This window comes from Homarus americanus, unplaced genomic scaffold (genome assembly GCF_018991925.1).
Source record: "Homarus americanus isolate GMGI-L3 unplaced genomic scaffold, GMGI_Hamer_2.0 scaffold26351, whole genome shotgun sequence".
NCBI classification, from domain to species: domain Eukaryota; kingdom Metazoa; phylum Arthropoda; class Malacostraca; order Decapoda; family Nephropidae; genus Homarus; species Homarus americanus.
Window position 1 is genome coordinate 5,787,884 of NW_024724368.1, and position 27,092 is coordinate 5,814,975.

General features: G+C 35.5%; 2 protein-coding genes across 2 annotated transcripts in view; one reads left to right on the forward strand and one right to left on the reverse strand.

Moving 5' to 3' along the window:
• Positions 1-3,328: 3,328 nt before the first annotated feature.
• LOC121864226 (26S proteasome non-ATPase regulatory subunit 14) lies at positions 3,329-12,058 on the reverse strand. Its single transcript, XM_042363271.1, has 8 exons — positions 11,951-12,058; positions 10,479-10,577; positions 10,169-10,318; positions 8,957-9,173; positions 8,215-8,327; positions 6,904-6,968; positions 5,174-5,309; positions 3,329-3,923 (listed from the first exon to the last, which is right to left on the reverse strand). The coding sequence occupies exons 2-8, from the start codon at positions 10,569-10,571 to the stop codon at positions 3,762-3,764; spliced, it is 936 nt and encodes a 311-aa protein (XP_042219205.1). The 5' UTR covers positions 10,572-10,577; positions 11,951-12,058; the 3' UTR covers positions 3,329-3,761.
• Positions 12,059-13,083: 1,025 nt separating this feature from the next.
• LOC121864227 (eIF-2-alpha kinase activator GCN1-like) overlaps positions 13,084-27,092 on the forward strand; it is a 79,307-nt gene continuing 65,298 nt past the window's right edge. Inside the window, exons 1-8 of the mRNA XM_042363272.1 lie at positions 13,084-13,210; positions 13,308-13,410; positions 16,964-17,159; positions 18,945-19,179; positions 20,693-20,848; positions 21,705-21,906; positions 23,039-23,217; positions 24,798-24,995. Of these exons, the coding sequence (XP_042219206.1) occupies positions 13,196-13,210; positions 13,308-13,410; positions 16,964-17,159; positions 18,945-19,179; positions 20,693-20,848; positions 21,705-21,906; positions 23,039-23,217; positions 24,798-24,995 (1,284 nt within the window). The 5' untranslated portion in view covers positions 13,084-13,195. The remainder of the gene's footprint in view (positions 13,211-13,307; positions 13,411-16,963; positions 17,160-18,944; positions 19,180-20,692; positions 20,849-21,704; positions 21,907-23,038; positions 23,218-24,797; positions 24,996-27,092) is intronic.

Below are 27,092 nucleotides of genomic sequence, written 5' to 3' on the forward strand. Positions count from 1 at the left end.
AGTAAGTTACCTAGATGACATACTACTGTGTATATATCATTTACCATATAAACCAGAAAGCTTTTTATTATTGTATTCATATACGTACTGTATTATATGTTTTTATGTATCATTTTTGTAATTTTAGCATTTTGTATCAAAGTTTTTTAAAGAGATTGTCACTTAAATTACCTCCCAGTTTCATGTGCACAATGTTTTAACATTAATAATGCGACAAAATAATGTGTTTATACTTAGATATATTGACAGTACTTATATACCATTTTGATGTTGAAATGAGTTAGGAACTGCCAGTCTATGAGATGCTTTACTTCTGTATTTCCTTTATCAACCACCAAGTTTTGTTTTTAATGTTTCAGACATATCACCTCCTTCCTTCTCATCGTTTATTCCACCTTGATCTCTTTACTTTGGTTTTACAAAAGATAAAATTATTATTATTTTTTCTTATGCAGCTTTTTATTTTCAAATTTATTAGTTGTTTTATATTCGTTTTATGTCACACTTCCTATGTTCCCTGTAGTCTTATGGAACTGTACTTTGGTACATAGCAACCCAAGCCCTGTAGACTGAGTCATCCTGTTATTGGATTCTAAGAACTGCAGTCAAATCAAACTGTTCATGTTTGAAGTGATTAGATTACAGTATAGAGTTCACGAAACTACTTTGCTTGTCATTTGTAATTAAATTCTTTGTACAACTGGTAATTCCATTTCCATTATTTATGACATATCAACATCATCTGCTGCTGTCTGCTCCTTAGAGCCAGGTTGTAAACACATTTTCTAATCATATTAATAACCTTTGTAACCTAACTCCTATCTTGTGTAACTCATGCGGTACTAATTAAGTCTTGGATGGAAAACCATTTGTATCTTAAGCTAATTAGTTTATACCTTCCCATATGATCATATCTTGGGACTGTATCTAAAAATAAACCTGATGGATATGAAGGCTGCTATTAGGCTCAATGCTGAGAGTCATGTCACTATCACATGCTGTGTGTTTCTTAACTGTTATTTAACTCAGTTATAAAACATCATTCCATGAGCACATGACATTCTTGATTGTCTTACATCTCCTGTTAAGAGCTAAGTTGAACCCCTCATCATTTTAGCATTTTATTCAGAGTTGAGCTAAGTGGTGCCTTGCTATATTGGTGAAAAGCATTGTTGTGTTTGCTAATTTCATGTTGTAAAATATTTAAAGTGCCTAACAACCCAGTTTGAGGTTAGTCAACATGTTGATATGCAGGAGCACACAACCCAGCACTATGTTAAAGGACATGCCTGTATAAGCTTAGCTCAGTCTATCATATGACATCCTCAATGAAACAAAAGTAATATCTCCATCAGCCAAACCTCTCCAAGATCTGGAATTTTTCCGGGAAAACTCTCTCCCTTTTGGGTATGTAAACAAGACTCTGAGGTTGAAAAATCAGCCGTATTTTCTGGAAATTTCCTAGAAAACTTCCAGAAACTCCAACTTCTTTTTTCTGGGTTTGGGACAAGTTTCGAGGATGAAATAATGCACAATTTCCGGAGAAAATCTCTCCAAATTTTTCTGCTCCTGGCCTAGGCACAAAGGTTCCTGGAGAGTGACAAAAGATTGCATCATGCTCCTGGGTTCTCAGTGCTAGGTACATAGGTGAGAAGACCACTTGGGTAACACTGCAATTGGCTAATGCTGTCATGTGACCACATGGGATGCCTGTGAAAGGCTGATGCATCTCCCAGATTATCCCCCCCTCCCCTCAAGGCAAGTTTCAGAGCACGCTTAATTCATTGTCCGCAGCCATTCTACAAGGTTGACTTCTCACTCGCTGCTGTGTTTGCATACAATTTGTGTTGTTCAGTACTGTACACTCATTTAAAAAATATTCTGCACCCTTGGCTCTGAAACCATTCGCAATGATCACTGCAACAGAAGCCGTGATGGGTGTTATCAGATTTATTGGTCCGGTGTGTCATATTGTATAACCCTGTGAAGGTGCAGAATAATCTTTTAGTGAGTGTACTTTCCTGTACTAGGACACAATCAACCAATAATACAGTGTTTAAGGAGTATTAAGATGCAAACAGTGATTACAGTGTGTAATTTTACTGTAAATTTACATATTTTGTGTGAGAACCATACATATGCTATGGCAGTGGACAGTGTTTGTATACCATACATTTCTGTACCAAAAAATAATCAGCCAAGAATACAGTGTAATATGTTTCACTCCTGATTTACCAGTCCTTCATGGAGGGAGAGGACAGTGACAGGCCATCCTGTTTCATCTTATCACCATTCAGCCTGCCTGCATCACAATCTCAAAGTGACAGTATCTACTGGTGAGTACCCTATACATTTTATTTTGTTTATTTATATTGTGTAATGTTTTATGTTTACAGTATTTACAATATATTGTACTTGTACAGTGATGTTTGCATAAATAAATACAGCTCATGTCTGTCTGTGCGAGATGTGTACAGTAGTTTAGATTCTTGGAAAGCATTCCCCAGCACTGGTGCGAAGTTTAGAATCTCGGAAAACTTTCCCCAGAGCCCAGAAACATTCCAGGGATGTGCGATAGTGTCTATCCGTGGGAGATACATAGTTTACTCTTGGAAACTTTTCCCAGCAACCGGAAAAATTCTGGGAATGTGGGATTTTTCAGAGTTTGAGAGAGTCCTCTTGTTACCCAGAAATCTATCATCCCCAGAAGAGCTGTGCACCAATTATTCCTGCTAATGGGGATATTACTGTAATAGCATTCACAAATTGTACATACTGTATGTGAGGTTCCAGGAACATAATGCTCTAATGCAGAGCTTACTATATGAAGCTTTCATGCAAACACGAATAGCAATTTAATAACTACATTAATTTTATTTAATATTATAAACACCTATACTCTCCTCAAGGATAGTCTGTTGTGTTCTGCATGAGGAAAGGCTGGTGTTATATGAGTGTATAAAGCAACATGGCCTATCAGTATCTTCAAGGATTTGAAATTAATGTCTGCTTCAAAAAATATAGCATAAATGTTGCTATCACTCCTTAATTCCCCACATCATTTCTAGTATGTCTTTCACCTCACCTTTCAACCATGACACTTGAAGGACAATGTTAAGGAAGCAAAATTGCATATTAAAGATAGGACGACATAACAGGGTTTATATGAACATTACAGTAGTTAGAGTATATCTATGACAGCAAGGGAAGGGAGAGCGAGTTTGCCATACAGTACTCCAGCCACCTAGCAGCAGTTATAAAAGTTTGCAAGACAGCAGAAAAATATTCAACATTTAAAAAGAGGTGTATAATGTAATAAAAGAAAATCTGTACTTTAATTTTGTTTAATTATGATTACACAATAAGATTAAAAAGAAACTTATCTTTTTGTTTCACCAGCAATGTCCTGTATAATCAAAACATGGTTACTTATAACTTCTGATAAACAACAGATGTAAAAGAAGTTACATAATTTAGAAGTTAGAAATTTTCAATTGTTATTTAAAAAACTGAGCACTGTTGAGGGGATAACAGTTGTCTAGTTCAAAATGGAGGCTAAATAAATAAAACTGATTAAATATGTTGTCAACTGGGACAATCGGTGTTAAGAAATATTGGTATTCAGCAAAAATCCAACAAGTTTGGAAAATATTTAATCGAAAATACAAAACTTGATTTAAAAAACATACTAGAATATTTCCTTTACATTAAACCTCAAGTATATGTCCAATCATTATTCTATAACCTCAAAATAAAACTACTCATTTGAAAATTACTGTATCAAGCATAGCACCAAGACACTGGACAATATTCGACGTCATAAGAACTTCTACTTTGTCCTCCAGGTGCCGCTTAGGGTCCAGTTTACCAACATTTTTGATGGCAAGTTGCTCTGGAGTCATTTTTTCCTCCTCTTCCAAACTCTGAAAAAACATGAATATAAATATGGTGAATTAATCATATGAGGGAATTTAATGTTATCTAAAACTGGAACCTTAATTTCTATGGTTACAACTTACTTCAAGATTCTCATAAATATAAGAGTTTTTCATATTTATACTATTTGTTTTGAAATTGGCATATATTGTACCATGATCTAACATTTTTTTTTTTAACTATAGATAAATTGGAACAGTAAAACGTACACTAAAATAAATAAATATTATATATATATATGTATATAAAACTGCTATCATCAATGTTATATGGCCATTTTTATGCTCACGCTGGTTAGCCATGATTATCTAGTGACAGTTCTCCATGCAGTGCAATCTCTCATTTTCTTAACTCAAAGTCATTTCCTGCATCCACTCCACATGTCATTCTTGGCCTATGCCTAGCTCTCCTCCCCTCCAAACTTGTACACCTCTTATTCCAATTGGTCTCCTCCATTCACTTTACATGCCCATTTCATCAGGTCAGTCTACCTTGGCTCAATACCTAGCCACCCTTTAAGCTCAAAACAGAGTTCCCTATTCTTAAGTGTCACATCGCACTGACAGATAGGAAACATTCTTCAGAGCAAAGAAAATATATAAATTACAAAGTCATAGGGTTAGATTCCTGAAGACCCCATGAACGTTATTTCCTGATGTTTTATGGGAAATCTACAACTGGTTCCACCACTATCCACCCTCTCTTACTGTACTAACCAGTGGTCTTCTTCCCTATCCACTAACCATATCCAAGATGCGCATTATCACCTCATGCGTTCATTTTCAAAATAAAATATAAATCAAATGTACAGTTGCAAAATGCCAAAAATTATGCACACAAAGGTCCTTCCCAGCATCAACACTACCAATCACCTACCTACTTCCTTTGCTACCAATCAGTCATAGCTACAAAATCTGATTATGAAAGTAAAACTTAAGTTTCTTACTAATAATCCAGTCTTATATTAACTACTCATGAACTTGTGAACTTTTAACATTCTGAACATTCAGTACTTAAGTAAAATCACACATTCTGGCTACATCAATCAGTTCTAAGAATACCTAAATTGGCTGACTGATTCAAATATTGAGAGAACTTTTTGCTCTACTTGTAACTTCCAGCCCATGTTGATAAAGCCCAAGACCATTTCTTAATCACCTACTGAATTGTTACTCTTAATAGAAAATGCAAGTACTGTACAGGTCAGGTGCTTTATTCTCAGCTCACAGCAACCAACCTTATTATATGCAGTTGCTAGGTTAAGGATCTCTTTAACTGTGTCCTCATTGAGACTGCTGTGCTCATTGTAATTCTGCAGTGTCAGCCCTTCCATCCATGATTTCTTATGTAGATTTAAGAGCATCTGTTGTTCTCTGGTAGATATACAAGAACATGTTAATTAATAGTTTTGTAAGGATTAAACGAGACGTGCATTAATAATCACATAAGAGATATACTGTATTTTTATATTAGGGCTATGTAACATGATTTGATAATACTGTAGTGATATCCCCGTTAGCCAGAATAAGTGGTGCAGAGTGGTTCCAAGATTGAGAGAGTCCCTGGTATGAAGACAAATTTTCTCACCCCTAGAATTTTTTTCCGGATATTGGGGAAAGTTTTTAAAGTCAAAACTATGCAACTCGCATGAACAGACACGGAGCTGTTATTAGTGATGCAAACAAAACTGTATACATTATACTGTACTAACCAGCAGATGCTGTCATCTCGAGCTTGCAATACAGTCAGGTCAAATGGTGATACTGTATGATGATACAGAATGGCCTGCCTTTGTCCTGTACCATCTGTAGCAGGTGTTGCTAACTCTCCTCTCCCTCCACGAAGGAGGGATTGTACATGTACTGTATACTATAAATGCACCCTCTACACTAGCATACACTGTCCACTCTGCTATGTATTGTCCAGTACTGTACATCTGGTACTTTCACACTCATTGAATATACAGTACAGTATATTTAACTATAATCACTTTTTATGTCTTAGCACTGCTTTATCAGTATTCTTGGCTGATCATATGCTGGTACAGTAATATAGATCGTATGCAAAAACAGCAGTGAGTGAACTAAATTGTACAATGGCAGCAGACAATGAATTAAGAGTGTCATGATGCAAGAGTTTGAGGATATAGGCTTCGAGATATATCAGCCAATCATAGGCATCCTGTGCAGTCACATGACAATCATAGTTCACGGACACTTTCAGCCTACCCACCCATGAGCCCAGCACGCGTCTCCGAGTTGTAAACATGATGCAATCTCAAAAATTCATTCTTGGATTTTCCAGAAATGCACATGATTCAATCCTCAAAAATTAATTTCTATGCCCAGAATTTCACTAAACGAAAAAAAAATAAAAAATAAATAAATAAATAAACCTGGCTACTGGAGAGCGAAGATTCAAGCTAACCGAGAGATAAATTACTACAGTATATTACATAAAAATATTCTCGAAGTTGCGATAGAATAAGAATACTGTATACAGGTGCTCCTCTACTTAAGAACGTTCAACTTACAAACTTTCAGAGATATAAACATCATCACTGAGGGGGGTTACCTGCCAGAACAGGTGTTTAATGTGGATAAAAATGGATTATTTTGAAGAAAATTACAGATAGAACAAACATTACCTAAGAGGAAAAGAGTGAGCCAGGTTTTAAGGCTGTATTAAAGGGTATAGCTGTATTAAATATCCATAATCTTTTAATTTTTTACAATATGTTTGGTATCTACAAGAGTAAAGATGGACTTGCAAACAAGCCTCAGGAACGTAACTCATTCGGAAGTAGAGGAGCACCTATATACTTACGTCTACGCTGAGGCCACATCAAATGTGGAAGAAATAATTAGGGAGTACTGTAATCACTAATGAATAAAATACACTTTAATTTTAATGTGGTGCAATACAACTTGATCATAACTGTACATACAGTTTGATCTTCCATCTCACCTTTCATTCATGCGATATTTAATTGGGATCGAGTAGTAGTGACGGTTAAGTCCATGAATCAATGCCTGAAAGATGGGAGCAGTAAATTAAAAATTTTAATAAATTATCACAAAGAAATATATTGTATCTGTACATGTTCAAATTTATACTAACAGGCCCAATGATGCAAAAATTTTTGAAGAAGCATAACTGATATAAATGCATTTAAGATTAGGTTTGGTGTATATGTAAACATATGAATTTATTTGCTGGATATATTGAAACAGGATCTTTCCATGAGACTGACATTAAAACATACAGTTTGGGGAGCTGTTCTTATGTTGCATATGTTCAACCATACATGCATAGACCCCTTTTCTGCCATTTCTTGAAAAATTCTATGTGCAACTAAATCTGTGATATGGGGAGATATTCAAATAAAAAATTTATAAAAAAAAAAGTAACATTTTGAAGTTGTTCTGCCAGCTCCTGGGCTTGAAACACCTAAGTGCAGACTTATACATGAACAGACAATTGTCTAGTTTTCAAGAAAGGAAAGGTCCTTCTGTTTGGAAGGATATAATATTTTCAAACAACTTTCCTTCAAAAGGCACCAACAAATCCTGGACTTCACAATGATCAGGTGATTTCTCACACTACACAAATATTGACGCAAAAATCACACAAAAGCAAAACACTTAAAGTTCTTCAGAAAACAGCTTTTTGTCAACAAATTACTCCTCCCTAACAAAGATGATATCCATACAGGATCACCTCAACATAAAAGAAGTATACTGTATTCAATTTCTAGCATCAATTGAGCAAAACAACCACCCTCCTCCATAGAAACACAAACAAGAGGGACAACAAAATACAGTACTACACTGATCTCCAAACAACCTACGTCAAACACTCTCCTGCTAAATCAACATCCCACAATCACATCTATACCCCAATAACATCCTCCTCAATCAATAAACTACAACTATCTCCCATTATGAAGGCTCCAGCTTCCATGGGAAACAAGTTCACCTATATAGATGGTGCTGCAGCAACCTTCCATGATCATTAGAGCACAAAACCTTCTAAGACCCAAATACAACTTTATCTCTCTTACTGGAAACTACCTGATAAGATTCTTGCCAACCTCTAACAACACAGACAACTCTTCAACACAACCTCTCAAGAGATCTCTGGGAGCAACCAGTGGAAGTTGTTGGTTTCTTGAGGAACTGAACTGGGGAAACACAATATGATCAGGTATTAATGATAATCCAGGCAAAGTCTTAAAAAGATTTAATGCTCTCCCAAAGAGAGAGAGAGGGCAAGTACCTGGATTGAGGGCTTCTGTAAGTGGCCAAGATTTGAAGTTGTCTGTCTTGGTTCCTGCCCCAAGACCATCATGTTTGGGTTGATTAGACGGAAGGCATCAATCACCACTTTACCTAATTATGAAAATAAAACAAAAATTATACTGTATATGTATAGACACAATTGAGTATAATCATTCACTTTATTCTAGCATTGCCTCAAACATCATTTACGGAATAAAAATACAAAAATTCTCAGTCATCAATTATGAAATCATTAGTAACATATCACTGTTGAACTTCCTATGCTCAACAGACTACAGTATACTTTTATGTTCAGGGATGACATTTTTACCTGCTGTGCAAAGGGGGGGGGGGCTGTACAGTTTTTACTGCCAACTACTATTATGTCCCTGAAGGAGTTCATGTGACCTATCCTTCATGTAAATGTGATAGTTCTTGAAGGATTAGACAGGTTATCTTGAAATTTGAAGAAAGTTTCCCCCAGAAGAGCTTGGACAATTTTAATAATAGGCCTTTTTAAACAAGGTTGTGATTATAAGTAGCTAGTGTCTTCAATACTCTTGTGAACCAATGACGAATATACTGTAGACAGTACCATCATCGAAAAAGGTTATGCATGCAAACCAATGACAATATATTCATCATCGCCCACATGCTCACACCTAAGTGACAACTTGCCACATTGGGCATTCAAAATTCACTGGATCACCTATAACAATCTAACATTTTCATGAGATTACCTTTAACAGACTGGATAGGATCAACCACAACAGCGACTGCACGTTCTGACAGTGCCTCAAAACTCTGCTGTGTATTTATATCCACCCCAGAGAGCCAGCAGCCAAAACCAGGATGCGAGTGGTACCACCCAACTACCATCTCTGGCCGTCCAACTTGCTTCAACATATCCAACATTTTTGCTTGGAAAACTGGATCCACAGCTTCAACAGACACTCCCTGAAAAATATAAATAACAGTAATAATAATACAAATTCAGTACATATCATGTACATGTATACCAAAACAATTTGGCTTGCTCAAATTAAGTCTACCAGTACTGTACAGTAAATACAAAAAAAAAAAAAAGTTATGATCTTTCAATAGATACTTTTCATTTAGAGACGGTAAAAGAATCATCCCTAAAGCCAAATTCTGATTCAGTTTCAGCTAATACATTAATGTCTTTTGTGTTCTTGTTAGATCCCCAAAAGAGGCCTGAGCTACTGACTTATCTTCATGGGTATTGAGCAATCTTTTTTTTTAAGAGACTTTGAAACCTGTGGAAGTGAGTCTCTTTAACTGGTCTTACAGTTCCTCAACTCCACAAAAAATGCTTTAGGAAAGATTTTGAAACCAGCTTTTATGAAATTCACTTCCTCTTTGGTTTTTGCCTCTGGCAGGAGAATCTCTCTATTATATCGAAGAGTTTATCAGAGAATAGGTTTCACTTTGTGGATTCACTGGTAACACTTTTGGCATGAATGGTTCCATTATGTAATTTTTTCTTTCCACTTCCTCTAGGATGAAGAAAGGCAAGACAATGTAAGTTCATCTATTTAGATTGAGGACACTAAAATCTATGATTCAATAGTAGAGTACTAATTTGGGAGTCCAAGTGCTGATCCAGTTATTACTGGAATAGCAATGTTAAATTTTTTTTTAGCAAATACTGTATATCCATTTTCCAAGCGACATTTCCCCAGTACCCTGTAGGTGCTTGGTATATATTTGAAATCTCAGCACATCCAGTTTTACCATTTCCAATCAAACTCAACTTTTAGATTTCAGTCAAAATTTAGGGTCCTGGGAAACTTTTTTTCATCCCACTCATAGACTTGCTGGCTGTACATAAATCACCTAAGACCAGCACTACGTTACAAATTACAGTACTAATAATGGAAAGAGAGATATAACTGAAGTATCTAAAATTTTCTAATTAATACAATACTTACAGTTCCACTCTGAGGCATGGCAAAAACGTCAATTACTCGAACAGTGTAATCATCAACAAACTCCCCCAACATGAGGCCCATAACCTCCATTGGCACCCCAGCTCGTCCATGCTTCAGCATTTTTAGCAGTGCCAGGGATGAAATGTAAACCTGATGGAAAAATGGTGCAAGTTCAGTATACAACAATAAGAAAAGCTGTGATACTTTTCCACTTTGATAGCTATGTAATGTACCTACCCTGTAATGTTTTGATCACAAATAACAAACTTTTGTACTACTCTCTTGAAGAATGGTCCAAGTATTTACTAACTTGTTCAGCAGTATCAGGAACTGGGGCATCATTGGGTGGTGGTCCCTGACCAAGGGCTGGCAGACCACCTCCAAGTCGTAGCAAGCGATCCATGTTTTACTGTAAATATTACATCAAAAGTACATTCATCAAGCAACACTCAACTAATAAATTTTATAGACTATTTATTTTTTATTTAAAATTCAAAGACATCTTTCTTTATTTTGTTATTTAATTTGTAAAACAAACTTTCAACTGAATTTGTGTGAGTGTGGAAGTAAAACTGAAAGCCAGGGAAGAAAATGTCAAATTTTCAAGAATCTCCAGTTTTCTGAGATCTGGTTTTGAGGATCGATACTTGTACATAGAATGTATTCCTCACCCACTTTTTGTTATTTTCTGTAAAGATGTACTGTACAGTATTCCCAAGTTGGTGGTTTAAGTACCCAACCATTGTCTTGTATTACACCCTTAAGCTTACAAAAAAAAATATACCAATACAGATTCCCTAGGCTTCTTTGCAAGATAAAGAACACCTTTCTTCCAAGTTATAATCCAGACCAATAAAAAACATCTCGGAGTATCAGAAGACAATTAAAGAAGATGGTGATAGCAGAGCATTCAACCTTTAAATAATAGTGAGATGACTAGTGAATACCCATAACCATCCTTACCAGAATCCTATTAAAATCACACACAATCTCCATGAGTCTTGGTGGTCATTTGGCTGGTTAGCACAGTCAAATGACCACTTTGTTAAAGATAAAGGCAGTGGATATTTTGTCGTGAACGGCTTAGTTCCTATTAACGCTATTTTACCTTGAGTGCACTCTGGTTGGCTAATTATACATTACCAGCGAACATGAGAACTATATATCACTGAGACTGGCAGCATTTGGCATTTATTTCACCATGACTTGATCAATGTGTAGCTAAAAACATACTTAACCAGGAGTTGTTCGATTTTGTTAATTTTTTCCAGATGTTCTTATTGCTATAAAAGCGGTGACATTTACTAGAACCTGACCTAACCAACCAAAGAAACCTACTGAACCTTACCTAACTTCTTAGCCAGGAGGGGTGGACCCCCTTTTATATTAAACAAAGTATTTAGCCAATCAGAGCGCACTCACGGTAAAATAGCGTTTGCAGGAACTTAGCTGATCACGGCAAAATATCCACTACGTACAAAAGATACAAGAGCGTTTTGCATCACCCCATCCCATTGCTGGGTGGATGAGACGATGTTTTTTTTCCATAGTAACCAATACTATAAAGTATTGCCTGTTATTACGTGGTCATGAGGATTTTAATTTGGGGATATACGATGGTGGCCTTTTGAAAATTTACAAGGTAAAACTCGTCTTTTGATTCTGGGCAAGCAAATCATTGCAAATGCATGTGAAGTAATGTTTATTATCTGATGAAAACTCTCGACTTCCGAAAGTATGCCAAATCTCCCACAAAATATACGCCCCTGCCAAGTTACTTACAGTACACCGATGTGGAGATGAACACTGCCTCTGCCGCACGACTCAGTTCACCCCGAGTTCTCAAAATCTGTCAACATTGACCAAACTTCGACTTGGTATGCTAGTCCTTTTAGACAATTATTTATATTTAATAAAGCATGTATTTAACCTTTCTTATATATGAAATACACAACTGCTAAATAAAATTTCCTATAAATATTATAAAATAATATAGAATATATTAAGTCGACCTGATGCAAGTAAATAGTTAAGATGAATTAATATGTTTATAATATAGCCATAGGTGTTTAATTCAAGTTAAGAATAATTAACATTTATTTCTGGATATAGTAAGACACCTGACATACATTAATTCATATATTGTACGTCAGCTGTCTTTCATTTTATCTGAAACTATTTGTTGACTTTCAATGTTAATCATTTATGACACTGGTGCAACTTATTGTTCATTATCACATATTAAACTTTTCTTATTTGATGTATGTAATATTATTTTCAATTTAAAGTGCTGCATAGAAGTCGAAAAAATAACAATAATTTTTATATATGAAGTAAGTGGAATATTACACAATGCAAATTTGTCCTTTATGTTAATCTAAAATGAATATTTGTATTTTCTTTTAACTCAAATAGAGAAAAATGTACTTCAGGCAAGCTTTTGTAACTGCAACTAATATAATTGTATTTATTATTTCAGTCGAGAAAACTAAACCAATCGTCCTCATTGATAAGAAATTATACTTAGAATTTAAGGCGACATGTTATAGAATTTTCAGGATACTTAAATGTTAACTGTCACTTCCTTCATTAGGCTTTAGTAAACACCTTTATAATATTTATATATACTTGTACAGGGGTACCCAGTGACAGCACTAGGATCCCGCTTCCTCTATCAAGGAATAAATATTGAAATTGAAAAAAAAATGAACTGTCATTTTAGAGACAACAAGTTTGGTCTAAACTGCTAAACAACTAACCACCATACACAATGAACAACAATTATCTTGTGTATCAAATTGTTTTAGTGTATATAATCCTCAGAAAGAAGGATAACAATTAGATACGAAGCTTAAATTTGCTTACACAATAGAAATTTACATTCGATAAATATTAATATTCAAGTTAATTTGGTCTCTTTCTTAGTGTTTATTTTATTTAACACTTGCATTTTTTTTTTCGACTTGCAGGAGAAGAGTTTAGTGTTTGTGAAGTAGCGGCGAAGTGACCAAGGAGTGTGGTGACAACATGGGCGATACTGAGGTAAGGAGTGTGACTTATCTCGTTACAAGATTCTGTTTCACTCACTGCAGATGATGGATGAATCAAACTTAAATTAATAATATGTAACACTCCTCAGGTGATAGAGAAGCTAAAAGGGGTGCCACAGCTCCTAGCGGCCACAAAGAGGTCGAGTAGAGCTGCCGGCATCAACACAGCACTAGAGGTTGTCAACAGAGAAGGTTAGTTTATACAGTCATTATTAATAACAATCTACAGTATTACTTAACATTTAGTTTTGTAGGTTTGTACGTTTATCCCATTTATTAGGGTGATAGAAGCTCTGATTGCTTATGCTCCGTGACTCTTAGTGGTGTGTGTCATATGGGATGTTCTATTTAAGGATCCAGATTTTTGTGGGTTATGCAAATTTGTTAGAAGGATCGAGAGTAAGGTGATGTTTTATTAGTTATATTACAGGTTATGGACCTTTTATAATGGCAAATACCAAAAAAATTAAGTAAAAGTAAACAAAATCATCTTTATGTACTCTCATTTCATGAATTTGGTTTTCACAGTGTTGCACAATATCTACTGCTCTTTATGGCAAAAATAAAAACCTCATACTTCATGCCCTGCCCATTACAGGTGATTTATGATTGTAGATAGAATAAAAAAAAAAAAATATATATATAATGAAAATAAAAAGTTGTATCGTTATTAGTTGATATCATCCAAAGTATAACTATGGAAAATATTAACGGAATATATAAATGCATTCTGGTGCTAACCATCTGCTCCACAATTACCTAAAAATATCTTACAGAGAAAAGGATGATTAAAATTTTTTTTAACATCCTTCACTGCATGCATGATATTGTAGTGGATAATCCTCAACAATATCACAGGGCGAGGTGCAGTTTATGTCTCTGTATTTGTTTATGTTTATTACCAGTGCGTTTCACATGCTAATTTTTCATGGGCACAGGAAGGGGGTGCTACAGAACCCCAATATTATTGGTAGGATAATAATAATAATGATTGCCCCTCGTGTAACGAGGATGGCCGGCCCAAGGGCCACCAAGACGTGAAATTGTTTAAGGTGTAGAAATTGTCGCCAACACAACAACCACACCCTAAGTTAATGAGCTGCGAGCGTCAAGGAATAGTCCGAGAAGACCAGACAACTCGCCAACTGCATTGACGAACCATTACCCCAGAACACGATCTGCAAACCGATTAACATCCAGGTTCCCAATTACTGCTGGATAGACAGAGGCAAATGGTGTAAAGAAACTTGCCCATAGTTACACCCTGCCTGGGGATCGAACCCGGTTCGCTCGTTTGTGAGGCGAACATGCTGACCATTGCACCACAGGTCACCATATTTTTGGTATCAGGTGTTATACATTTGTGGTGTAATATGTATAAGGTGCTATACATTGCACCAAAAAGTATCTAAGATGCCAGGATTAATATTCAGCCTCCCCCCGGTAAAATTTGGTTATTTTGCTTTCCCAAGTGTTGAAATTATCAGAGATCAACACAGAAAAGTTATTTGCCCCTTAAAATATTACAATGGAAATATGATTGATTAAATACTAAATAACTGTCATGACTCATCTCTATCCATCTACCAGCCAATCAGCTGCCTTGATACAAACTGACCCGAGGCCTCAGTTGCAAAATTCAATTGAGCAGACTATAGATGACAATCAATGTTGTGGTCGAACATGTCTTTTGGTGCTCTCAAATTTTGTTTAATCAGTGAATCTGCAGTGATACATTGAGGAAATACCCAAGCTGGCACACAAAGGAGAGGGTTTACAGCTGTATTACACAGACATTTAAGCCTAAAACAAAAGAGAAACAGCTGGATTTCAGCTGCATCCAACATGGCAGTCTAGGTGACAGAGAAGGGGCCACTGCTAAAGCAAGAAATACTTTTATGAAGGGACAAGATAAGAATGAAGAAACTAACAGGAAATGTGGGAAGTATGCATTAATAGTTAAAAATAAAGATAAGGTTTTCGAATGTGAACACTGTATATGAGTGCAGGTATCATAATCCAGAACTGATATAAGAATTCTTACAGAAGAAGAAGTAGGTGAACAACTTAGCTGGAAATGCAATTATACTGTAAAGGGAGCCGTGATAAACTGGACAAATATGAGGAGAATAGAACTACAATCCATAGTTGCCATGCACAGAATTCTGCAGTACACTACTGTACAGTGTATGTATTTTTATGTTGGGATATAGAGAAAAAAAAACATTGTAGCATTTCCTGCAAAAATTTATGGTGTTCAAGTTGGTATTGGACGAGATTTTCAGATTAGTTTTATTCTGAAAAACTCACTCTACCAAACTGGCTGCCCTCCAGTTATTTTGGAATACTGTAGAGAGGTACTGTATTTGGGATACCCTCGATTTCCCAAATACCACAGTTATTGGGTTAATCAGCGAATTGTCAACATAATGATAAAAGACAAGCAATTATCACGTTCAATAGAACACTGGGAAGGTGGTACTGGGTTAGGTTTGAAGTTATCACATCACTTTGATGAAGTACAGGTACAGTATCAAAAACTCTTACATTAATGGATAGGTGTTCATATGCTATCGTATATCATACAGATGTCAAACCTCTATGGCCCACTCAAATATTTGCCATGGTCTACTGGCTGGGAATCAGTGACTGGTCCAGGGTAACATGGATGACCCAGGAAGCCAGAAAAATCCCCAAAACTGGTTCAATCTTGGTCTCAAGGGTCCTGAGTTTGAGGATCTATACTTGAGTACCATTGTTGATAATTATTCATCCAACTGTGTATATGCAAGATTTTGGTTCATTGTATAATAAATGAGGATCCATGATTACCTTGATGAATATAAATTTTAATTGGCTAGTTGAAGAATACAGGTCTATTATATCTATTTAATGATGGACTTGATCACTGTAGTGTACAGTACACCTGACCCCCCAAATGTGAATTCACAATTATGCGAGGACCCTACTTCTACCCACAATTCACTTGATGCGAAAAAATTGCTGTTATGCGGTCTGTGCCAGGATATGGGAAGGGAAAAAACGGGATGAGGTGGTCTGTGAGATTGCATGTTGCTATATTTCTTATTTTATAGTTTTATTATATAATTTCTTTATTTCTAATACACATTAGAGTATTGTAATTTTTTCTACAACTTTTGTAACATTACTGTTGTCTTTTAGTGTCTTTGTTAGGAAAAAGTGCCAGAATTAAGGTTGGGGGAGCTGCAGAAATGGTTGTGGAACACAAAATTTTTTTACCCCATGAGATTAAGAATTCACTTGATGTGATTTCGAGTTATGTGAGGTTTTCATAGAACATAATCCAAGCATAAACTGAGGGTCAGGTGTACTATATATGAAAGATGATATAAAGATAAGATTAAATGTTAGCGTATTAACAAGGTGCTATTTCAAAGAGATGCTAGTACAGTATGTTGATGATCCAGTTGTGCTTGTTGCTGTATATTTGTATGGCATTACACAGTATAAATTAGTTGACTTAAGAAAGAAGTTGGAGATCACCTTAAGATTTGCCCCCTAACTTATTTCACCAGAAGATTAACCAATTTAATACTAACCTAATTTAGCATAACCTAACTCCTTAGGTTGCAGTAGATTGGTTAATCTTCAGGTATAGTAAACGGGGGAGGGGGAAATCTTCAGGTGATCTGAAGTTGGGTATCACATGATTAAGTTTAACTGTGTTGTTGGAGTACTCAAAGGAATATCTTCTCTTTGTTAGAGTTGCCCGAGGTAGTGGTGAAAGGAGTTTCCCGGCTGGCTGTGCAGGTTGTACAAAATTACACTGATGGTCCATTACGAAGCAAACTGCGGGAGTTGATCTACACTTTAGCCAAGAAGCATGCGGCAGCCATCCCAGCGCTGGCTCTCTCACTGCAGCATCAGGCCCAACAACATGCATGTGCTCCTCATTCATCGTAAGTGATTCAGAATGAGAGAGACGTTAAAGAATTGATAGACTTGTACCAATGATAGATAGATAGAAATTGTATACTGTGCTGTACTTTAAGATATTATCTTAAATCATTTTTTGATGTGTACATTGACATAAATTTTGCCATATAGATTTGTATTTAAATAGCACGGTCAATTTTTAATGGCCCTTTATAATGGAATGCCATTCTTTTAGGCTCTGGGTTGCACTGTGATATCTAATACATTTGGTTATGTATTGGAATAATTGTATTCAAAGTACTGTACCCTTTGTTTAAAAATCCAGGTCAGTTCTTTGGGTTCTGAATCAGAGTTCAAAGGGGCTTTATTTTCAGAGATGAAAATGGGTCATATTGTTCAATGGGCAAAAATAGAATCCTAAATTTGGAAAGTAATATCAATGTAGGCTCAGATCTCTATCAGGTCACCATGTTTGCTTTCATTAATTTTACCCATACATACAGTAAACCCTCATGCTTCCAGACTTCTCAGATTCGGATTTCGGTTGGTCCAGACAACTTCTGGATGTGGCAAATTCCTATTCGGTCTCTCTCTCTCTCAGCCAGAATACTGCGTTAATTCCCCCGCTGCTAAAATGGACTCAGCCCGCATCTCCTGCCACTAGTCACAGAGCGTGTCCCTCCTCAGTTTCGCTTGTAGTTTCGGTGTGTACACACCATCATGCTACCTCTTGATCACGCCCTTTTGTTGTTCCTCATGTCTTTTGTGCCTTGTGACGTTTTTTGTGCCTGATTTCTTGTGCCCTGTGACTGTTGTGTAGTGATGGCACCCAAAAGGAAGTGCATGCAGCTTACTGTGGCTCAGAAGCTGGAGTTGCCACAGAAGTTAGAGAGTGGTTGGTTTATAGTGAGATGCTGTAGTGAATATGGCATTGCTAAGCAAATAGAGTCTGATATACAAAAGGCTAAGAATTCCCTACAGCATTTGCAATGAAATATAATCCTGATTCTTAGACCTCTAAGACAGCTTTGGAGACCGCAAGCTGTATTAAAACTCAAAGCAGGTACGTTAAAATAATTCCTTATTGATATACAGTAATAACAACAATACTGTCAATAGAATAATACACTAATACTGTACAGTATAATTATTTTTATTGTTGTTGTTATTGCTGTATTATTATGACTATTATTATTTAATACTGTTTTTACTATTATTATTAATACAGTACTGCATTATTATTGCTATTACCCAAGTCAATAGTCCATGTACAGTACTGTATTATGATTATCGTTAATGTGCCTTCATCCCTCAGTTCATCCGGACATTTGCCACATCCGGACACCCTCTCCCTCCTAATTGTTTGGAAGTGCGAGGGTTTACTGTATATTTACTCTGAGTGCCTGCTGTATTATGATAACCATATAGCTGGGGCTTGCTGTCTCCAGATTCATTGGATCTCTCTCTTGATGCTTTGGTTTTATCATTCTGGCTCTTTCAATATGAATTGATAAACTAAACTTGCATATTTAATATTTTTTTTATCATTGACCAGTGAAGTTAAATGGTGATGGGTGCCTAGTTTAAATCCCTTTGGTAGTTGAACTTTTTTGTTATTTAAGATAAACTTTGTGACAAGTAATTAGTACCTCAACTTAAAACTCTGATGTCTAAGGTATATTATCTGTATTGAATGTCTGTAAAGACTTCCTGCTTATTTTTTATTATCAGTTTTCTCATTGTATAGAAGGCTTTCTCCCCAGTGGTGAGGCAGTATGCTTTTAATGTATATTTTTTCTTAACTTCAGCCGTGCTCTTGCTCGTGTCCATATATCCCCAATGGAAGTGGCTGCCAAAGTTTGGTGTATAGCAGTGAGTGCCAAACATCCTCTCAGCACTAAAGAAGCAACAGCACTGACAGAAGCCTTAGCTGTCCACTTTGCTCTGACAGTTGCTGCCAATGATGTGATCTTCACCCGAAGAGCCAACAAAGCAGTTGGTTTTTTCTTGGAGGATGAGGCACTTCTGAAGGCTGTATGCCAAGTATGTAACTTACAAGTGAATTTTGACTTCTTTTATTACACTTTTCGCATCTGTTACAGCACTTTTCACCTGTTCTAAAGGCTGCCGATTCAATCCTGGGCATGCCAAGTCTACCCAGCTGTAAATGGGCACATAACTTTAAAAGTTGGGGAAGTGAAGTGCAGTGCTGGCCATGGTGCCTCCTTAAATGCTGAAGGTTTAGTATCCAATGTGTTATATCCATACAGATCCTTGAGTGACCAAGAATTTGTTTACTATTTTGTACTCATCTATTAAAATTTGTCTTTTTTTTTATGTAACTGGTTTGTCAGTTTTTTACTTTACTTTTTTTTACAATAATATAAGTTTGATTCAAAGAGATAATGCAGGTGTCGCATATATCATACAATAGATGGTAAGTCGCCTTAATCATATAATAATTTATAATTATATAATACTCAACAGTACAAAACAATCACATCAGTGAAAACAGTTGTTGATTACCTGACAGTCTGATTTTCAACCCAGAGAGTTCTTTTTCTCATAATTTTTAATTTTTTCTGTAATACTGTAATGTTTTACTAACCTTGTTATGGGTGTAAAGACCTAAGTTGTTGTAGTTCAGTAATAACATTATAACAACAACTTATTTTCTTGAAACAGTCCAGATAAGCAGTGTTCTTTCCCCCTCCCCCATAGATTTGCTTTTTCTGGACTGGGGTCTTCTCCAGTTAATCCATTGTATATTAGTTGTACTGTACTCATAGAAGCTTTTATTGTTTGGTACACTGTGAATGACTGCTTGATGACCATGACAAATATCAAGTGTTTTATGTTGTAGTTTTGCTTAGCTTTGCTTAGTATGAATAACAAAAATTATTTATACAAAAGCGGAAGACAGTAGCAAGTATGTTTCAATTCTAAGTTTACACTAAGGGTGCATGGTTGAAATACCTTTAGTATACAGTGAGTTCTGCTATAACGCGTGTTTTGATAACGCGAATTTGCTCTCACGCGATTTATGAATTAGGAACGATATTTGTATAACGCGAACGCTTGTTTGCTATAACGCGATTTTTGCTTACTATTTCTCCAATTTTGTGGTATTAATTGTGAATATGGTAAAGAAGAATATCTCCAAGAAGCGTTCTGGTAATAGAATTTCCGGTGATGATCGTAAAAGAAAGGATATAACACTTGGAGAAGCTCGATGTTATCAACCTCAAAATCACCCTTCTCCCCCATCAAGTTACATTCATATTTTTTCAAGGTAGTGTTACATTTACCGTATGATTTCATTATTAGATATGAATGTAACATTTATTTAGACTGTGGTATCCTTTGTGTTAGGCTAACTACTAAATTTTTTCGATTTCGAGTAATCTGCACCTAACCCTATTTTCTCCATAAGCCCTGTTATTTCTATTACGCGATTTTCTATAACACGATATTTTACAAGAACACAATTATCGCGTTATAGCAGAACTACCTGTATAGTACTCTTTACTAAATTAAAATATTTCTTGATCCTCAGGCTATAATAAGCGGTGAAGTTACCATTCATCGAGTTATCTTGGGTGGCCACTTGTTGCAAATAATGGCTGAGGCTAAACTAATGCCTCCAATTGACAACTTCAAGCAAGCTCTAACAGAAGCCTATGTCAAACATGTTCTGCAATCAAGAAATAAAGTAAGATTTTGTTTTTTAAACTTTTGGTTGAATTAAATGATATGCAGCCAAACAAGAGTGGTATTTTTGTATTTTCTAGTACAGTTTGTTATTTTTAGTTTTTGGTTGACATCCCTGTGGAGAAGGGAAATATTAAGACTTAAGGCTGATTTTATTGTATCTGTCATAAGCAGTTTGAAAGAGAAGTATCGTAATTACTTGCACAAACTTTATTCTCCTTGTTTACTGATTCCTAATTAGCCAATTGATAAATGATGTGCGTGGGATTAGGATACAGTCTTATCCAGCAATTTTATCTATCAATAAGGGCTTCTTTGTGTCTTATTTTTATGCTAACTCTATTTTACATTTTAGAGAGTTTACAAAATCTTACAGAACATTTAGGTGTCTTCCTGTCTTACACATCAAGTGTTGAGCCAGAAATGCTTGCTGAAGTCTTCAATCTAAAGAAGTTGTCATCACATACATGAAGTCCAGTAATCGCCTCTTGATTACTGTAAAAAATTGAGTGTCGCCGACCAGATAAACACAAAGGAGGAAGTAAAATATATTGATTACTGTTAGAATATAGGTATTAGTGAGGGCAGATTTAAGATAGAAAGCAAGAATTTGGCAAATGTAAGTTTAGAATCAAGAAATTTAAAATGAATTTCAGACCACCAAGTAATACTGAATTGTGACTGCTCTCAGATTATAACCTTTAATTAGGAAAATGGCAGTCCCAATATATCTTAACTGATAATTTTAATTTGCTTTATCAATAATAATTAGTCCTAGTGTAGACCCCTATCATCTCACACTGAATATTGTTAAGATGCTCGTTAATATGATAATTAGAATGAATTTTCTTTTATAGCCATGGCCATTCATACTGGAACATACACGACCCCTTCTGCGACAACTGACACACCAAGAATTCTCAGACATGGTACTGCCAGCTGCTAAGAAGTCTCTTCTGCGTAACCCAGAGGTCACTCTCCAGGCTGTGGCTTACCTCTGCTCTGGACTTAATCTTGATCTTAGCAAATATGTGGTTGACATTACCAAGACACTGGCAAGTGAGTTCAGTTATCACTGGTTTGAATTTTTATTAAATAAGATAACTTTCTGGTACACATGATTCGAGTCTTTGGGACATCTAGTACAGTACTGTATGTTGTATTATTGTGGGATGAGGTTGCTGCTAGGTGGACACCTGAAATGTTTTTTGGATCTGAAATATGTTGTGCTACCATTAGGCAAGACATGGTTTTTGGGTGATTATGTCCTTCGGTGGTGGTACAATAGAATCTTGGTTATCCAGCACCAATGGGAATTGAGAGGTCCCGGATAAAGAGATTTACCGGTTAGTTGAATTTCACTCTTAAGATCCTCCAATAAATCCTATGATGTACAGTGCTACAGGCTGACCTCGCAAAAAATGGACTTTAGTTAACATATATATATATATAGCCCAGTGCAGTGTTGATTTAAAGAAAATAATCTTGAATTACACCTAGTGAACTTAAAATTTTATTGGTGAAATTACTGCATCAAGCATGGGTCCCCTGAAAGGTGATTTCTCCTCCATCCCCACTTCCTTCTCTTCTCCCTTCTCCTCCACTCCCACTTCTAATTCCCACCATCATCATCAACCAGGCACCTTCTACATATACACCTCAAAGTAAGTGTACTTTACTGCATTTTTTTTTTTTTTTATTTACTTTGTATTTACTTTTGGTGAGCTGGAACCAATTACCCAATATCCCATTGAAACAATGGATTCGGTTAACGAACAACCTTCTGGAACAAATTGTGTTCGTTAACCGAGGGGCCACTGTATATGATTAATCACGATAAAATAATTACTATAAGTATTTCTTTATGTATGTGTGAGTAGAACACAAAATTTTTGTTTATGCTTTATGAAAATGTTTATACATCACTTTATACCTTTGTTATTTCATGTGATTGCAGTATGAACCTTATTCCATTATAAAGCATACATATTTACTAAAAAGTCGTGAAAAATTAATACTTTAAACCCTCGATAACTCGGCATTTGATAACTCGGAATTTCATAAAACTCGGCATATGAAAACCCCAAGAGTGTTAATAGATTGGTATAACTTTATGATTAAAAGCTAGTCATCTCAAATTTAAAATTTGCTAAATTATACATTATATTTTTAACAAAATTTACTTCCTTAGGCCCACTTCATGCAAAGGAGGACCAAGTTCGAGATGATACAGTTGAAGTTTGTCGGCAACTGGCAAAACAATGTAGTGATGTTTCTGCTGTTGAAGGCTTTGTGAAGCTTCTGTTTGATGTCTTTTTTGGTTCTGATGGAAAACTTACTGTTGCAACACATAAGGTGTCAGTTCTTCAGGTGAGTAACCTTTTTTTGCTGTTATTTTGATAATTTGAAAGGAATACCTAACCAGACCATTGTGACTTAGTTTGCTTAGCTTGTGTCATAATAGATCCAGAATCAGAGTGAAGGTAAATCCTTCTGTTGCTAATTCTAAAATTCATATAAAAACTCAATTACAACTCATTGACATTGAAGATATAAATCTAAAAGCCACATCCTTAATTTACACTCAGAGTAATTTGTTTTGTGAATCTCTTGGAGAAAACTGAGACAGATATCTTGAAGGAGTCCTTTGGATTGTCGGAGTAAAATAAGTACAGTAAAACCTCGCTAAGGTGGATTAATTGGGAGAAGGGGTGTCCAGGGTAAGAGGTTGTCTACTTTAAAGCATTTTTTTTTCAAAAAGACATCTATTTTTAAAAAAAGAAATGAGTACAACACCAATGTATCCTATTTTACTGAAAGAAATACATGGTTTTTAATCAACCTAAATTAAAAAAGGTAATATACCTGAAGTACTGTACACTTACTTTTCAGTCACTGATAAGGTCTTAGGCTTAATCTTCTCACCACCTTTACAGACACCAAGCACTCGCTTAGGGGCCATGGTTATTGTCTAATATTTCAATATGAATGCTACATAATCACATTATTGGCAGTGTCAAATAAATTTTAAAATAAAGTTCAGGGCGTCTAAATGGCAATAAAACACAATCAACAGAGCGAGAGAGCGGAAGAGATGCTATCACGAGCGATGCTAATTTATGACTGACCATATCTCTTTGTTTACCAGCATGGGGGACGTGGGTGAACCATGGACATGTCAGCTGAGGAAAATCCCCCCCCCCACTTTTTTTAATTAATTATTTTTTGGCAAATAATTTTGTCTGGCTTAAGCAGGGTCTGCCTTAATGAGGTTTTACTGTACATATAAGCTTTGATGTGGATGCAACTTGATATCCTTCTCTAATCATAATGGTATAAAACGTCTTTCATCCTTCAAAGGGTAAAGTTTTCTTATCTCAAATTACGTTGTCAAATTTTTATCCCAAATCATATATACGTACCTTCACTAGCCATAGTTTATCCACACTCAAGAATTATACCATTTATTCCTTGTAGTAAAAAAAAAACATGGGAAAACAGCATGAAAACTAAACATGTACAGAAATGATTACCTGTGTAAACTGTAAGTGACTTCATATGACTTTATTGTGCAAATGTCTCCAGTTCTTCTTTAAGAAACATATACCGGTAGCTGAGGCCAGAGTAACAAATGAGATCTCTTACTCTGAAGCTTGCTTGTTTGTTTCTTCTTAGGGAGTGTTCTGTCCTGTTGGAAGGATAAAACTTCATCAATTGCTGAGAAATTAGTAGTTTCAGACAGTCAGCCGACTATGATTTCATTTAGTTTTTCTACAGAACTACTGTATATCATTATTAGTTTCAAGATTTGGTTATGGGATGCTATCATTCTCTTCAACCTATATTGACTGACAGCTGGATAGAAATCTTACATCTTTATATCTTGAACTTTCCCTACCTATTAATTTCTTCTGAAGTTTCTGATTTCAGTACCTGTATATGATTTCCAGGGTGTGGAAGCAGTCAGTGAGCACAGTGTTACAGGAAGCAGTGCATATATATTATCGATGACTGTATTGGAAAAAATGGTTAAGGTTTTGGAGACTGAAAGCCACGAAGGAACACTAGTGCAGGCACTTGCAGCCCTTACAGCATGGTCAACCAAGTTTACAACAGATATTCCTCAGAAACTTCTTGACTTTTTACCAGTGAGTTTATATTTATTTTATTTTGTAGTACTGTACTTAAGTACAATTGTATTGTGATGAATATTTTGTTGAAGCTGGTGAGTTACAAACACTAATTTATGTTCATCTACTTTCACTGGAATGGCTTTTATAGTCTCTTAGTATGCTGTATATCCCAATCCTTACACAATTCCATGTACCAGAATATGTGCAAGTGTTGGTAAAGTCTGGTCTTAAAGGAGCTCACACTCAGTGCTGTCACAACATTCTCTGGTTGGTTATTCAAACAGTTTACAGGCATTATTATCACAAAATGTTCTGGCATGCTATTACAACAATTCACATTTCTTACTGTTGCAACATTCTCTGACAGGTGTTTACAATGGATCACAACTCTTACTGTCTTACCATTCTCTGGTTGGTTATTACAGCAGTTCACAACTCCCATGCTGAAGATACTTGTCTGTACTTGTGACTTCTTTAAGATGAGGATGTGACCCTTGGGGTGAGAAATCTCTCAAATATTTTTTTAATTTTTCATGTTTTACAGAAGCACATTTTTTTTTTATATCAAATGACATCAATTGATGAATTAATAAAGGCCTAAATTTTCCCCTGTCCTTATTAGATGGCAGCATGGGAGCATTGTTTTCTAGTACAGTAACGCCTCGAATAACGACGGTAATGTGTCCTCCAATATTGCAGTGTAAGATGAATCATCGTATCCCGAATCATTAATTACCATTAAAATAAAGCAATAATAATGAGATGCGTTCCCAAGTGTGACGGTTTCATATCTTTTGTGTGACTTTTTACCCTCTTTTCCCCCCAAAACGATACAATTAATGAAAATTGTAAACTATATTCTTTAAATAATGTTTCTGAATGCACCTTATACAATATAAATGAATAATAATATGGTCACACAAGAGGAGATGGGACGCCATTGTTTTTTTTTGTGTTTACAAAGACCCTGGTTGTAGCTGTAGTAAAACTAATGTAAAAAAATAATATACATGTTTTAAGTAATGTTATTTAATGTTAATAAATGGAACAATAGAAGTAGTTAACCACAAATGGCCACAAAAAAGAGATAGATTGGGAACGCCAACGTATACGTGCGCATTTAAGGATACCGCATCATTTATCTCTCTAAGAATATACACAAAAGATTCATTATTGTTTATTACTGAATATATATTTTATTGAATTATTCTTTATATTGTATATGCGAAATGAACAATACAATTCATTAATATTACTTAGAATATTAAAACACACAAGAGGATAAGAGACGGCATTGTTGTCAGTGTTTACACCCATAATGTCAGTTATCCACCTGATACTGAAGAAAATAAGACCCTGGTTGTTGTTGTAGTAAAATTAATGTAAAAACTATGTATGTTTTAATTCATGTTATTTAATGTACAGTAGAAGTAACCACTGATATTAGAGAAAAACGTGATACTGATAGTGGAACGCCAATGAATACGTGCGCACTCAAGGAAACAGTCATTTATCTTAAGAATATGTACAAAAGATTCATTATTGTTTATTACTGAATATGTATTTAATTGAATTAATGTTTATATATGTGAAGTGAACAATGCAATTCATTAATAATACGTAGAATATTAAAACACAAATGAGGAGACAAGACGGCACTGTTTTCGTGAGTGACGATGGTTCTACATAAGAAACTGAAGAAAATAAAACCCTGGTTGTAGCTGTAGTGAACTTAATTTAAAAAAAAATTAATACTTGTATATACTCTATGTTTTAAGTAATGGTAAATAAATAAAGTGAGACGATTGGGAACGCCAATGTATGAAGAGTAAGTGCGTACATGTGAAAACATATTGTCATTTCTCTACATATGAATATGAAAGCAACACATTTACTGTTCATATATGTTTTGAATAATATTTACGAATGTAAAAAAAAATTCTACTCACCAATGGTGGTAAAGGCTAAAACATATGGACAGCCAATGAATATTGTGCGAGTTTTTACTTAGATGACGAAGTCATCAGGTTCAACTCTGGCTGAAGCTGTAGCTTTCCATAAAGCTGTTAGTGAAACTGTTACTGAACCTGAAGTTGATGTTGAAGCTGCTTA

Excerpts from the sequence above, each read along its gene's own strand:
- LOC121864226 (XM_042363271.1), bottom strand. The coding sequence starts at position 10,571 with ATGGATCGCTTGCTACGACTTGGAGGTGGTCTGCCAGCCCTTGGTCAG. Across the intron at positions 5,310-6,903 it reads AAATATCGCATGAATGAAAG|AGAACAACAGATGCTCTTAA; the intron begins GTGAGATGGAAG and ends TATATCTACCAG. Across the intron at positions 3,924-5,173 it reads TAGCAACTGCATATAATAAG|AGTTTGGAAGAGGAGGAAAA; the intron begins GTTGGTTGCTGT and ends ATGTTTTTTCAG.